Source organism: Schistosoma haematobium, chromosome ZW (assembly GCF_000699445.3).
Source record: "Schistosoma haematobium chromosome ZW, whole genome shotgun sequence".
Taxonomy (NCBI): Eukaryota; Metazoa; Platyhelminthes; class Trematoda; order Strigeidida; family Schistosomatidae; genus Schistosoma; species Schistosoma haematobium.
In genome coordinates this window covers 2407399-2420630 of record NC_067195.1, presented here as the reverse complement: position 1 = coordinate 2420630, position 13232 = coordinate 2407399, and the positions used below count along the sequence as shown (strand labels likewise).

General features: G+C 35.2%; 1 protein-coding gene across 1 annotated transcript in view; it reads right to left on the bottom strand.

Annotated features, from left to right (window-relative positions):
- Positions 1–1277: 1277 nt before the first annotated feature.
- The window catches only part of MS3_00010273 (uncharacterized protein), a gene marked incomplete at its 3' end in the record, with an annotated part of 64417 nt that continues 52462 nt past the window's right edge, over positions 1278–13232 (bottom strand). Inside the window, exons 24-27 of the mRNA XM_051218637.1 lie at positions 10850–11129; positions 6268–6461; positions 3949–4153; positions 1278–1651 (exon numbers count right to left, since the gene is read on the bottom strand). Of these exons, the coding sequence (XP_051070143.1) occupies positions 1278–1651; positions 3949–4153; positions 6268–6461; positions 10850–11129 (1053 nt within the window). The remainder of the gene's footprint in view (positions 1652–3948; positions 4154–6267; positions 6462–10849; positions 11130–13232) is intronic.

The following is a 13232-nucleotide window of genomic DNA, read 5'->3' as shown; positions in this document are numbered from 1 at the left end:
AACGTCCAGAAAAGCGACGAAATCTTCATAGTCAAATGATTTACTTTACTGAAGTAAACTTCATCTAGAATATGTAATAAAACAAAAACTGGTGAGATTATAATTTATAGACGACTCATTTGGAGTTAAGTATGGAAAATGTTGGATTTTGACATGAAATTCATTCATTGATTTGGTTAAATACTGTTATATCCAAGTGAACATTACATTACGAGTAGCGTTTGAGATCTATTAATGGACTAATATTATTTATATATTCTTGTGGTATAGATATTCAGTAACTAGACTGTGTATATCCATATTTCCCTGTTATAAGCTTCATTTCAACCTTTAGATCATTAGTATATGGTTTATTGTTCTTAAGCTATGTTCAGTTTATTAACCACTGCCTTACACGTTCATAGCCACATTTTTGACGTTATTGTGTATGTTATTTCCTATTTTATGGTGTGTTGCAGTGTGTTTGTTTGATATATAAACTCAGAATGTCTGAAATGAATGATTCGCGTAGTGGAGGCTGTAGTTGGCATTCTGGACTCAGCTGAACGGGTTAAACGAACAACGAACCATTAGGACGATAGGCTGATCAGACTGGTTGGATGTCGTTAGTTTAGTACAGTACACGGGCGAATAAGTCATATTTTGATTGTCGAATAGATCACGTGATAACTAGCCCAGCATAAAGACATAACAAATACCATTTTGATATTATAGCTGGTGTCTATTCATGATGAAAATACTAAATCTAGTTCCCAAGTCTAACATTCGACTGTAAGTGCTAATCCTCATTCCTCAAACTATATTATAACTGCCATTTAACCTTAGTAAATAGGTGAATATTGTCAAGGTCATTTTAGCGTTTCTTAGAGGTTGTCCATAAATTATAGTTGCACCATTGACTTCAGTAGTATATTAAGGTTAATCTGTATGGATAAATGATCGTAGTCTTTTTAAAATTGACAGGTATTTTTGTGTTTAACTGTAATATTGCCCATGAATGCCCTGTTATGGCCGAGGGTGGGTATAGTCCACTCTCCATCTCGAAATGCGCTCATATGGTCACGCGTACACAGCCACTGTCAGGGAAGTCCTACTCACTGTTGTTTACGAACTTGAAAGAACGAAAAGCATCAAGCACTGAAATTCGCATCGTAACCTTGAAATCTCTTTTAAACACCTTTGATTGACTCATTCATCAATTAGTTGTTATATTATATTAATCACAATGATTATTAATACTTACTTGAATCATTTTCAATAAATCAATATAATTTTGTTTATATTGATTTTGTTTTTTTTAAATTTAAATCTTCAAATTTTAAATTTTTTAAATAATCATTAAATAATTGATATTTGAATTTTAAAATGTCATTTAAATTTTTATAAGATAAACATTGAATTTGTTTTAAAGAATATTCTAGAATAAACCATGGATTCATTGAATAAGAATTCATAATAGATTGAACTTGTTCAATACGTTTACATTCAATCTCATTAAAATGATGATAGAATTTGTTTAAATTCATTAATTGAATTGGATAAAGTGTACGATTTAATTCTGGTGGGAATTTTAAAATATAAATTTGAGATGGATCTAATAACAAAGTGTGATCTAATGGAGAATGATCTTTTATCATTTGTATTAGATTATCTAAAGAAAGAAAGAGAGTGAGAAAGAGAGAGAGATGGAGAATTTTATTAAAACAAAAGAAAATGAATGATTTATGAATTGATCAACATAGTGAAATCTAATTTAACGCATGTTTCGTCTTTTTGTGAGATTCGTCAATTGTTCATATCTATGATTTACGATTTTATTTCATGTTAACTTCAGGTTATAGAATAAGTTAACCATGTATTGATAAATTATTTAATGATGTTTTAAAGTTGAAAGAGAACAATCAAAACTTTTTGAGAAAAAAAGTGAGTATGATTTGTTATATCCGAGCGAAGATAAAATCACGAGTACCGTCTGAGACAAATTAATTGACTAATATTATCCATACATTCTTATGATATAACCATTCAATAATTGGATATAAATCGAATGTTCGAGTTCCCTAACTGAAGCAGGTGGGTTTCTCAGGGGTCATAACCAGAGCCTTTAACCTAAAGCTCTAATCCACAAGAATGTGGTCTCATGTTAGCTGGTTACCAATAATTGATTCATATGCCATTTGTTTCCTTGGGATATTGGAGCCCATGTGAATCAAGATGTTGCCACTCCCCTATGTTATATCCGAGAAAAGAATAAGTCACCAGTAACTTCTGAGACCTATTAATGCACTAATATTATTTATATATTCTTATGATATAAATATTCAGTAACTAGACTGTGTATATCTATATTCCCCTTGTTAACAGCTTTATTTTAACCTATATATTATTATTGTACGATTTACGATTCTTAATCTATGTTCAGTTTATTAACTACTGCCTCCTACATTCATAGTCACATTTTGGCGTTAATGTGTATGAATGTTATTTCCTATTTTATGCTCCGTCGCAGTCCGTTTGATTGATTTATAAACCCCAGTATGTGTGAAACAAATGATTCGATTCGATTTGCATAGAGGAAGCTGATATTGGTGTTCTGGACTCAAGTGGATGGACTAGGCGGATATAAGACCAATAAGGACGCCAGACTGCCTATACCAGTCGAACGTCATTGGTTTTGGCACAGTGCGAAGATTGTATAAGTCGTATTTTGATTGGTGGATAAATCACATGATAACTAGCCGGATATAAAGTCATAATAGGAATTGTTGAGTTATTACTTCTTCAAATGATACAGATGTGAATTTAACAAGGAATTGAATGATTGAGTTTTCATACCAGGGTCGTAACTACAGTGCAATGTGAATATTATTACAAACAAAATACTTTCCTAATAAAAACACTGGTAAGAGTAGGGAGAAATAAGCGTTTGAATAAATGAAAGATTCAAGATGTAAAAGAGAAGAGGTGAATGCATTTGCTTCATGAAAGTTCATTTCCATTTTAACAGTTAAGTTAATTATTATTTCAAAGTTCTTACAAGTTTTCAAATGACTATTTATAATTTTCTGTGATCAACTCTATGTCTTACGATGTTCCTAGTTAATGTTCAATAAGACAAAATATTACAATCGATTGATCATTGGGTGATGATCAATGTTATGTATGTCAGGTCCTTCTTAGTACAGATTGAATCCTATCGACCAATTTGTAATGTGGCCATCAGTCTAGGTGATTCGACATAACGTGCACTATACAACTTGATCGATAAGATTCGATCTGCACTAAAATCCAACTGACATAAATGGCATTGATCACTACTCAATGATCAATCAATTGTAAATACATTTCAGTCATACAGGAGGTCGGTCGAGGCCCGGATAGCTCAGTGGTTACGTCTCTAACTATGAAGCTGGGTGTCATGGGGTCGAATCTGCCAGGGAGCATCAGTCTACTCAAGATTACAGGTACACATTGCTGACAAGTGCCAAGTAGCACGAAACCTAGGTCAAGGGGTTCCTATTGACTACTTCAAACCACCATCTTATCTCAATATGATATCACTCCAGCTTAGTACGTACACAGAAATAGATGTCTGGGTATCCGTAACACATATATTGATAATTTTATTTCACAATACTAGTGACTTCCCCATTCGTGTTTAGGTTGTGGGTAACAGCTGACTGAATGTTCTAGGAATTCAGATCCGACAATATTGACAATTATCAGTCAGAACTCTTTCATACTCACATTTATAAAGTTTGTGAATTTCAAATGGACATGTTCGAATTCTGTACAATTTGAAACCTACAATGTAAATCAGTTCCATCAAGACTACAGACATGCTTAGTTTATGAGTAATGGTTGAGTTGAAACTTAGATTAAACAAGGTCTCTTGATGACAACACGTACAACCAACAATAAAAAAGTTGATTGATTCACACAACTAACCATCAGATTTAGTTGTGATCGTCGATCCTGAATCATCTACAATAGTTTTATTATCCAATTTATTCATTAGACCGTATTCTTCAAGATAACGTGCTCTTGATAATTCAGCTCTTATTGCTCTACCAGGTTCCATTTCTTCCCAAGCTCTTTTTAAAGCTTTAATTTCTAATATTTTATTATCCATATTAATGACTTTAATGTCATTCTAATAAAATAATAAGAAAGTAGAAACATTCTATAAGCATAAAAGCAGGCAAATCAACAACATTCTATTCTTTCACTCAATTTCTATTCTCCAGAATTAATTATAAATAGTATTACTTACCTACTTACTTACTTACGCCTGTTACTCCTCGTGGAGGAGCATAGGCCACCGATAAGCACTCCCATCTGAACCTTTTCTTGGGCAACCCTTCCCAGTTCTTTCCAGTTGCTATTCATATCTGTTTATATTTCCCAACTTAATGTGTTCTTTGACCTTCCTCTTTTCCGCTTTCCTTCAGAATTCCAAGTTATCGCTTGCCTCGTGATGCAGTTTGGTGATTTCCTCAATGTATTTCCTATCCACTTCCAACGTCTTTTCCTAATTTCTTCTTCAGATGGAAGCTGGTTTGTTTTCTCCCACAAAAGGCTGTTGCTGGTGGCATCCGGTCAATGTATGTTGAGTATCTTGCAGAGACAACTATTTATAAATAATTGTACGTTTTCGTTGATGGTCGTAGTAGTTCTGGAAGTTTGAGCTCCGTATAGTAGAAGTGTGTTGACGTTCGTATTGAAGATTGTGACTTTGATGTTGGCTTACAGACAGTTGTTTTGAGTTCTATATGTTTTTCAACAGCAGGAATGCGGCCCTTTCTTTGCCGATCCTCACATTTACGTCTGCATCGAATCCTCTTTGTTCATCGGTGATGCTTCCCAGGTATATGAAGGATTCCACATCTCCCAGAGTTTCACCATCAACTGCAGCATTACTCTGAATGAAAAATCTATTGCATGATCATTGTAGGTAATCTGAAAACGTTTCAATTGCTATGGTGAAGGCAACAATGAACCATCAACGTTAGGTACAAATAACAAAAGGAAGAAACAGCCCAGTTCAATATGACCAACCAATAAAACGAGAACTCATGATCTCAAATATTAAGATTACTATAATATCTATAAAAACCCCTTCTGATAATAATCAATATACGCTCACTAGTGACTGGTTTTTCAAAAGATATTTCATGAAGTTCTAGTGAGAAGCAATGACCAGTGAAGTTGAACCGCGTCTGTTGTGAGATAGTAATTCACTGAAAACAATGGTGAATATGTCGCTGAATTTCTTGGATTAGTTGAAGTTAGACGTTAAGACTGTTGGATGCTGGTCGGCTCAGTGATCTAATGGCTAAGCGCTCGCGCGCGAAACTGATGTGTCCTGGGTTCGAATCTCGCGAGGCGGGATCGTGAATGTGCACTGTTGAAGAGTTTTATGCTATGACAAAACGGCCGTCCAGTATTCCCATGTTTTCTATGATGATCTAGCATCAATCCACTTATGATCTCAACTATTAAAATTATTATAATATCCACAAAACCCTTTCTGATATTAAAACGAGAACATGCTTTTTTCAACTGACTAGTTAGATAAAACACACAGTATTAGCATCCTGAACTACAATACGATTGACATTTATAAATGTATACTTGAATTCATAAGTCAATTATATCTAGACTAACATGGAATTACTGGATGGCTGTTTCGTCCTCATATAGAACTCCTCAGTAACTCACTGACGATAGGGTAATTTTGTGAATTGGTTAAAGTTAGATATTTGTAATGTTCTACTAACAACTATGCATCTGTAGTGACCTACTGTTATCAAGAGAACGCGACTGGTTTAATGAAAACAATTATTATTATAATCAATTGTACCAATGATTGTTTTACTGTGCTCGTTTGTTTAACTGCGCTAAAGATAGCCTTATTGCTCTTCCATTATTCTCCATTACTGTTTCGCCGTTCGTGACTCCGTTTGCACGTACTTTCTTCAGCCGATTCCGCTTGTACCTTTTCTTAGCACGATCTCGGTATTCATTTGATACCACGAGATCACCAACGAATAAATTTGGTTACGTTCAACCTTCGCCTTCTGATTTATTTGGCGCGTGTTTCTTTGTAGTGGTGTTCATAGTCGATTGGGACTCGACACCACGCTACACATTTATTAACATGAAATAAAATTGACTACCATTAGAAAAATTGTCATAAATAAACAACAGATAAACATCGAAATAGTTCCACTTAAGAAACATACTATTTCTATGAATAAATCTTACAGAATTATTACATATTATTCTCATTTTCCAATGAGCTTGATTAAAATCAATTTTTGCTGAAGTACCACGTGTAGAACCAGATTTTTGACCAGTGATACCAACTGTTTTGTTTCCAGGTGATTTTGTTGCTGATTTAATAGTTCTACTGTCAGAACTTTTATCAGCTGAAGTATTTCGAGAAGTTGTATTATTTACTGAAAAAGTAAATCAATGAATGAACGATGATTAAGACAAATGATATTCTATTATTGTAGTATTTTCTTATAATGAGGTGATACTTAATTGGTTAAACCACTTATATCACTAATAATAAGTTGAGATACACTTTCTAAAAACTTGGCCAGTCTACAATATGAAACCAGAGACCAAATATATCCTGGAGACTGAAGGCCGTGGGTTCGAATCCCGCGAGAGGAATCGTAGATGCGCACTGCTGAGGGGTCTCACAATAGGACGAAACGGCCGTCCAGTGCTTCAAGGTTTTCAATGATGGTCTAACATCATCACTCGGTTCATGATCTCAATCAAAACTTAACAATCTCCACAACCTCTATACTGATATATCCTAGAAAGTTGAATTCCCACAATAATTCGAATAGTAATTGACACAAACCTATAGTATATACATGTGTCAGGGCTGACCGAAATAGATGTGTGCAAGGAATTTTTTGGTCCGATGAATAATGCACTGACATACTAGAGTCTATTCACACATCCATCCATCGCTTGTTATGAGATCTTTCAACAACTAAACATATTGGAATCCTTCTTCACCTTCTTCATTTCAGGAAGCTAGGTCGTTTCACTAGCATATGCAATGTGATTCAAAGCCGAGTCCGTAAACAAATATTTAGTAATTCAATTACTTAAACATAAAAAAGCTTTTTTTGATTTAAATGATGTAATTATAAGCATTTTTTAGACAAACATGTCTGCAACTCTGGACGTTCTTAATTCTTCAGCCAATTTCAGAGTCGAACTAGACAATATGATATTAGTTGATTTACTACTTATCAATTTTGAACGGTTTTCATATTTCTGAGCTTGATGTTTAGATCATGAAGCTTTCATTGGTTTTTTAAATATCCACATAGTACAAACTTGAAATATTCATTACATCATCTCGTCTACAGAATGCGATACCATTGAAACTCATTTTCTGTCTCACAGATCTCCAAAATACCAAGTCAGTTTATCAACCTATCGTGTTTCAATATTCTGTCATGTTAAATGACTGTATTATATGTTTCTAACAGTCGGTCAACCCAACTATTCAGCGAGAGAAAAACAAACTGACTAAGAAGCTGTGTCATCATCTGGTCCATGATGAGGGCGTGAGTTCGAATCCCACCTCCAACACATACTTAGGAAAGTAAGCTCTCCCTTTTGAAATGCTCTCAACTGGCCACATGCATACAACCACTGTCAGGAAGTCCTACTCCCTGTCTTCTGGTTGCATTGCTGTTGTTTACGAAATTGAGAGGGCGAAAAACGAATATCCGGTACTTCAACCGGGTTGGTTTACTCGGGAGTTTGAAGACCATGGTTATAAATCAGGGGTGTACATGCGTTCCACGATCCTGAAAAAACATATGGTGTATGAAATAATCGTTGGTCACCTGCTACCATGAGAATACATCTCCTTACTTTGCTCCACTACTTTGTGGATCAGACCTTCAGGTCGAAGGCTCTGGGCGTGGCCCCATAACAAAACCACTTACTTCGGTTTGGGAACCCGGGTAGTATCACAGCCCTCACACAAGTCAAATGAGATTCGTGTGGCGCATATATATCAGCTGCCCTCCTTGTACCAATGTTTGTGTTTAAATAGATAAATAAAAAGCTGTATCATCAACCTACAAATAATTTATTAACGAACTTTACGTATTTATAGGTGCCCAGATTGATACAGACAGGGATATATGTGCGGTTACCGTGGATACATGAATGACCTATACTTATAGCTGACTGATCATCTGCATATCATTTCATAAAAGCTGAGAGTCAGAGAATAAGTTATACAACACAAACAACTAAACTAACTAAGCTTTTCTCGGGCATATGTTAGTTCAAACAAAACCAGTTCCATTTGTAATGAGTAATAGATGAACAAAATAGTAGAATTTCACTGGTCACATAGTGTCATACGATTTGAAAGATTTCAGACTGATTATTCGAACCTAAGACTATCAAATCACTTCTCATGTTAGAAGGTTAGGTGAAATCTATAGGAATCCCTATATTTCATATACATTTCATACTAGGTGAAACGTATCAGCAAGGCATGTATCTACACGTTTGAAGAAATAGATATTTACTCTGAAACACAAAGCTGCACTAACCAGTATCAGAGTCAAAAAAGTTGCCACTATTGTAGAACGTATAAATCAAATCTTCAATGAAGATGTTAGAATAAACATGACATACTCATTGATCAGTCAGTGTGTATATTCTGGTTATATAGAAAATCAATCACGACTCAAATAGCCACATTAGTAACATCTTTATGAAATTGAGTGATATGGGTTCAAGTCCAGTAAAAGAAATGGGATTCTTCGAGATTGTGAATATGTATTGATGAAGGATAGTACATAGCACTGGGAATTATATCTAATACCTCTTCTTGATAACATTCTACGACCTACCACTAGAAAAACTGGGTACTTAATGTCAAGTCACCCATGATAATGATCAAATAATCAACACTTGTTGAGGACGATAGATCCCCAAACTCATATTTTGTGATTTTATCATATCGATTAAATGATTAAATAGCAGTCAATTGACGAACTTATCGATTGAATATTTGAATGGCTGTCCATTGATGGACTTATTGATTGATGTTTAAAAAATTTTACCATGACAATATCGATTATAAATATTTGCATAAATACGCTTGACTTGTGTGCCTGATTGACTTGACTTGATCTGACATGACTTGGTATCTGCTGGTTACCTGTAGAATACACTTCTACGTCTTACCAAGACTTCTTGATCGAGTTAGCTGAGTCGGGGACAACGGACCGGAATAGTTCATCGAATCTCTGAATCCTGATCCTTCGTTCCGTTCCGAATAAGCCGAATCAGTAGTACCATTCAAGCTTAACGAACCTAACAATTTGGCGACGGTGGTTTCGGGAACATGGATCCTTCTAAACTTGAATTATTACTCGAGCAGCAGATGAAACTTATTCAGATGTTAACAGATACAAAGCTTACTAGATGTCGCTGTGGTAGTTTTATGCGAGTTGGGTGGTTGTTGGACTACATGAACTTCGGCACGATCTGAACCACCACTCTGTACCATCGTAGTATCACGCTGTAGGTTGATTAGGCGTTGATATTCGTTTGCACTATCATTAAGAGTTAGTTTTGGATCTTGATTCAAACGACTTAGCAAGCGTGTTCTAATGTCACTGAACTTCTGCGATTGAAGGCTGCAGATGAGAATGAGTGCTTTAAGTTGGTCTTCAGTAAGCGACTTCAACCGGAAGCGTTCACATTCTTGGTTGACGATACCCACATGTGTGAGAAAATCATCATCTTCATTCATAGTGAACTTCAAACATCGATAGCGCGCATTGAATAGTGAGTTGTCTCCGAATTGTTGGCTCAATGACTGGACAGTGTCCAAGAATGAACGATCGCGTGGATTTAGAGGCAGAATTAGATTGCAATACCTGTCTAGTTCCTAATATGCCGAATCAGTAGTACCATTCAAGCTTAATGAACCCAACACACTAAAACTAGACAAGAATGAGTTTGATAAATCAGTATCAATGGTGTCTTCGAATCAATAATTGTATATCCTGGAACAACCGAGTAAGTAATCCAGTTGTTAGGAAACGAGTAATAGATAAGGATGGCAAATCAATTGATGAAATGATGAAACTTAATCAGTTGAGATCAATGAGACATGTGTTACGTATGCCCGACCACCGATTGCTCCGACATGTGATGTTTTATGATGTAGGAGTAGGCTGGAAGAAAACCAGGGGCAGCCAAAACAAAACATGACACGAATTCATGAAGTCACTAACAAGTGGACTGAGCCATATTGGTTGGTGTATACTACCTGATTGGGATCCACGAGATGATAGTAACTGATGGTTAGAGACCTTGAGTGACATGGTTCATAATCGTTTGCAATGGTGCGGGTGCATCCACCCTCTATGTTCTCCCAAGTTATAATCTTCTGAATTCTTCATGTCCTTTTATTTCTTTTCTCTTTGCAACTTTATTTCACTGGGTTGTACTCCCTGAATAACATTTTCAAACTGTAATGTTTCCGATTACTGCTTATACTTTTACTACTTCTACCAGTATGGGATTTGACTGGACAATTGTATGTGTGTGCTGATGTGGTATAGCAACTCGAACTGATGTACGTACGTACGTACGTACATACGTACGACGTTCTACGTTGTTGTTGACTGACTGACTGATCAGTCAGTATATAATAGCCTTGATCAAACCATGGACAATTGTTTTCATAAAACTTACTTAAATTATCTGCTTCAATATCAAATAAACAAACAAATAATGAAAAAAGAAAGAACAAATAAAGTAATCAATAATTAACCTTGACACTCTTCAAGTTTATTACAACGCTGTTCTTCTAAAAATGCCCAATTACTTATACTCAATGGCCAATTTTTACCATCTACATAAGCTTCAATCCAATAATATCGTTCTTCTTCTTTTTCTCCTTCTATTTGCTGACTATCTGATCTATGTGAATGTGGTGAACTGGAATTGAATTGTTCATATTGATTTGATCGCTCTATATTAGCACTATTAGTACTACTAGAACCTCGACCACTTCCTGTTGTACTACCACCAGTTGAACTGCCAGAACTACTCTAAATTATGAATTGATTTGTATAGAGGAAACATTGTTGTTAATTATTTAAAAGGAGTAGAATACTAAGTTAAGTAAAGTTATCAAATATATTAGAAAATAATGGCAACCTGTTCAAACGTTTAACTCCGCCTGGAGCCCCTCTTGGGCTACTGCCGATCCTAAGCTCGAATAAAGGAGGGTTGGGCATGGGGTTAGCAACCCCATCCCGTAGAAAACGAACTCGCTAAAAATAATTCAAACCATTTAAACTCTGCTCTGAAAGTTAGAATGTCTTCATTTAAAGTTTTTAGTTTATGTTTAAACGTTCGCATTACCTATTTTCCAATTGTACAATATCTTTCTAAATAACTATTCTGTTTTACATTTGTTTGAAGTGAATAATTAGGATACCCAAATGTATGTGCTTACTCAGTATTATGAAAGAATTAAAACCCATCATAATGGTAAATTGTCGAGGAAGGTACTGAGTTTAATTTCAAATATGAATATAAACATTAGGCTGCTGACTAATCCAGCTGACGAATCTCAAACAGGATGAAACTCGCTTCCTGTATTTCACTACTACATATAAATATATTTATTATATACTGTTGTTGTTCTTTCGATACAACGCCGTAAATACTAAGATGACCGTACTGATTAATTTTCTCAGTAAATGTTTGAAGTGGTCGGAGGTAGTCAACTGGAAGCTCTAGAACCAGGCTTTGTGTTATTTATATCTCGTTAACAAAGAATACCTGTAACTCTTAGTGAACTGGTGTCCCTTAGTAAACTTGATCGTGCGTCATATAACCTTACAATCTGAGACATCACTACTGAGATGTTTACAGTGCTCATTCTAGTAGAACTTATTATTCCTATGGGATTAGAACCCAATTCAAAATTTACTGAAATAAGAGACTCCAACTATTTTGTCTTAGTTTGTCACTAACCAGTTGTGTATAGACACAACCTTAAACTGGATAGATCCCAGAATCTTGACGTTTGGCAGTCAGTATAATAATGCCAAGTCATTGAATGCACTAATCCAAATTCCCAGCTACAAATAATATGTGACATAATATGATCCCTAACCAATGTCACTAGTGAGCTTATCATTCATTCTCAGGTTGAATGGTCTAAATAATCTAAGTCTACCATTTTAAAGACTTCTAGAAATTCATACCGAAACTACTCATTAGTAAGCATAAAATTATTATTAAGTAACTTCTAGTTCTCATGGAAACTAGCTTCAAACTGTATAAAAACTCTGAAAGCTAATCTTTGAAGAATTAGTTCGTATCACTCTAATATAAATCTATTAATTAGTTGATTTGGTATTGCTTATTTGTATCTTACCATTGATGTTTAGGATTGCAATTGATCAGTCTCTTGTTGGCATATGTGCATACTGTAGGGATTGCCTCGATATTACCTTACAGCACAAGCATTATAAGTAAAGGTGGATAATGACTGATAATGGAATCCAGGGAGTGCGTTTCGTCCTATTTGAGGCTCGTCAATTAGACGTACCTACATCTTAGAGTTGATGTTTACTCCGAGACTCATACTTAATACCGTTCGCTTCAAACGTCTTCACGTTATCCTGTATTCTACTGCTAGTCACCATCCATCTTTGCTTATTACTTAGTTGGTTTATGGAATTTTCGAAAAACCTTGATTATAAGTTTTCATTTGCCTAATCAATTGTTACTTTATTCTTTACCATTTGTAAATCACAGCTGATTAACAATCAATGTGTTACCCAGCTTTACATCCATAACTATGTCGCTATTTCATTATATAAAGTTATTATTTGTAATGAGTTATTTTTTTCTGGTCATCGTATTTTTCGAGAAAGAAGCGCTGGAAGTGAATAAGACACACATTGAGGAAATCACCCAACTGCGTCACGAGGAAAGTCCTCATTTAAAATCCTCTAGGCCGAAGGAGAAGAAGAAAACCAAAGATTACATTATACCGAGAAATGGAGACAGATATAAGAAGAATTAAAAAAATTGAATAGGACTAGAAAGAAAGGTTCAGGACAGAGTGAGTCGGAGAATGCTAGCCGGCGGTCTATACTCCATTGAGAGTATAAAAGATATCAATAATTGAGATC